The sequence below is a fragment of the Otolemur garnettii genome, unplaced genomic scaffold (genome assembly GCF_000181295.1).
Source record: "Otolemur garnettii isolate 467f Iridium unplaced genomic scaffold, OtoGar3 scaffold00220, whole genome shotgun sequence".
In the NCBI taxonomy this organism is placed as follows: domain Eukaryota; kingdom Metazoa; phylum Chordata; class Mammalia; order Primates; family Galagidae; genus Otolemur; species Otolemur garnettii.
Window position 1 is genome coordinate 1,689,306 of NW_003852615.1, and position 1,233 is coordinate 1,690,538.

General features: G+C 43.8%; 1 protein-coding gene across 1 annotated transcript in view; it reads left to right on the forward strand.

Annotated features, from left to right (window-relative positions):
* The window catches only part of IMPG2 (interphotoreceptor matrix proteoglycan 2), an 87,814-nt gene extending 86,868 nt beyond the window's left edge, over window positions 1-946 (forward strand). The window contains exons 18-19 of the mRNA XM_023508059.1: window positions 207-405; window positions 863-946. Coding sequence (XP_023363827.1) covers window positions 207-405; window positions 863-946 — 283 coding nt within the window. The remainder of the gene's footprint in view (window positions 1-206; window positions 406-862) is intronic.
* The last annotated feature ends 287 nt before the right edge of the window (window positions 947-1,233 follow it).

Consider the following 1,233-nt stretch of genomic DNA (forward strand, 5'->3'; position numbering starts at 1 on the left):
GCGAGAGAGTGATAACACCTGATAAGTCATTTGTGAGATGATCTGGCTATTTTTCACACTCACACACTCTACCCGCCAACACGTGTCCAGTTTACCTCTTTTCTTCTCCAGTAGACGTCTCATCCCAGGTAAATAGCCTTCCAAGTAGTTGAGCCTACTAAGAAGAACCTGAATTAACCATATCTTTCTTTTTGCGGCTCCATCAGGGAGCCTGACAGCCTCTCATCTGTTGAGAATGCTTTGAAGTTCAACCCCGTGTATGAAAGCCACATGGCTGGATGTGAGCAGTATGAGGGACTCTATCCCCAGCTTCCCTTCTGCAGCTCTGCAGGTGGAGAGATGATTGGTGGCCTGAGCAGAGAAGAAATCAGACAGATGTATGAGAGCAGTGAGCTTTCTAGAGAGGTAGGAAACTTTGCATTTCTGCTGGTGCACTGCTGCTGCTACTGCTGGAGTGTGTGTGTGTGTGTGTGTGTGTGTGTGGTGTGTGTATGCATGCAGGCACGTGGGCTTCAAGGAAAGATGAAAATTATCTCAGGATTGGTTTTTACCTCTTACCTCCCAATGCGATGTATGGAAGGTATTCAGTTCTCAGCTGTTCCTTATTTCCCACCCATTGCCTCTTTTTCCTGTTATTAGCAAAATACTCTGTAATTCCCTCCTTCTTCTTTAAGAAATATTTCTGAGTTAGAGGAGTATATGCAATATCCAGAGAAGTGTGTGTGGGGAACCTTCCATTTCTCTGAAAGGGCAGTTCTTTCTTAGAGCTCTCACCTGAATAGCTGAGAAACTCACAATTTCTTATAAATCTGTTGAGGTTTTTCTAATGCAATGTGTATCCTCTTTTCCTTTTTTGCTTAAGGAAATTCAAGAGAGAATGAGGGTTCTGGAGCTGTATGCCAATGATCCTGAATTTGCAGCTTTTGTGAGAGAACATCAAATGTAAGCATTTGAGAGAAACTCCCAACCCAGGGTCTACTCGGCTTGCCTTAGAGTGGTGCCACCAGGGTGAGCACGCCATTCCTGTCCGTGTGACAGGGGACTTATGCGATACCCAACATTTCTTGAACTCTTTAAAGTTTGTGCATGTCCACACGGATGATCTCATTTACTACATATAAATTGAGTGTTGTTGTTTGAAGAAAGGAAGCCTTGGAAAGTTGAAGGGACTTACTTGATAGGAGGTGGCAGAGAAGATTTAAAACTAAGACACTGTCTGTTTTCAACTAGAGC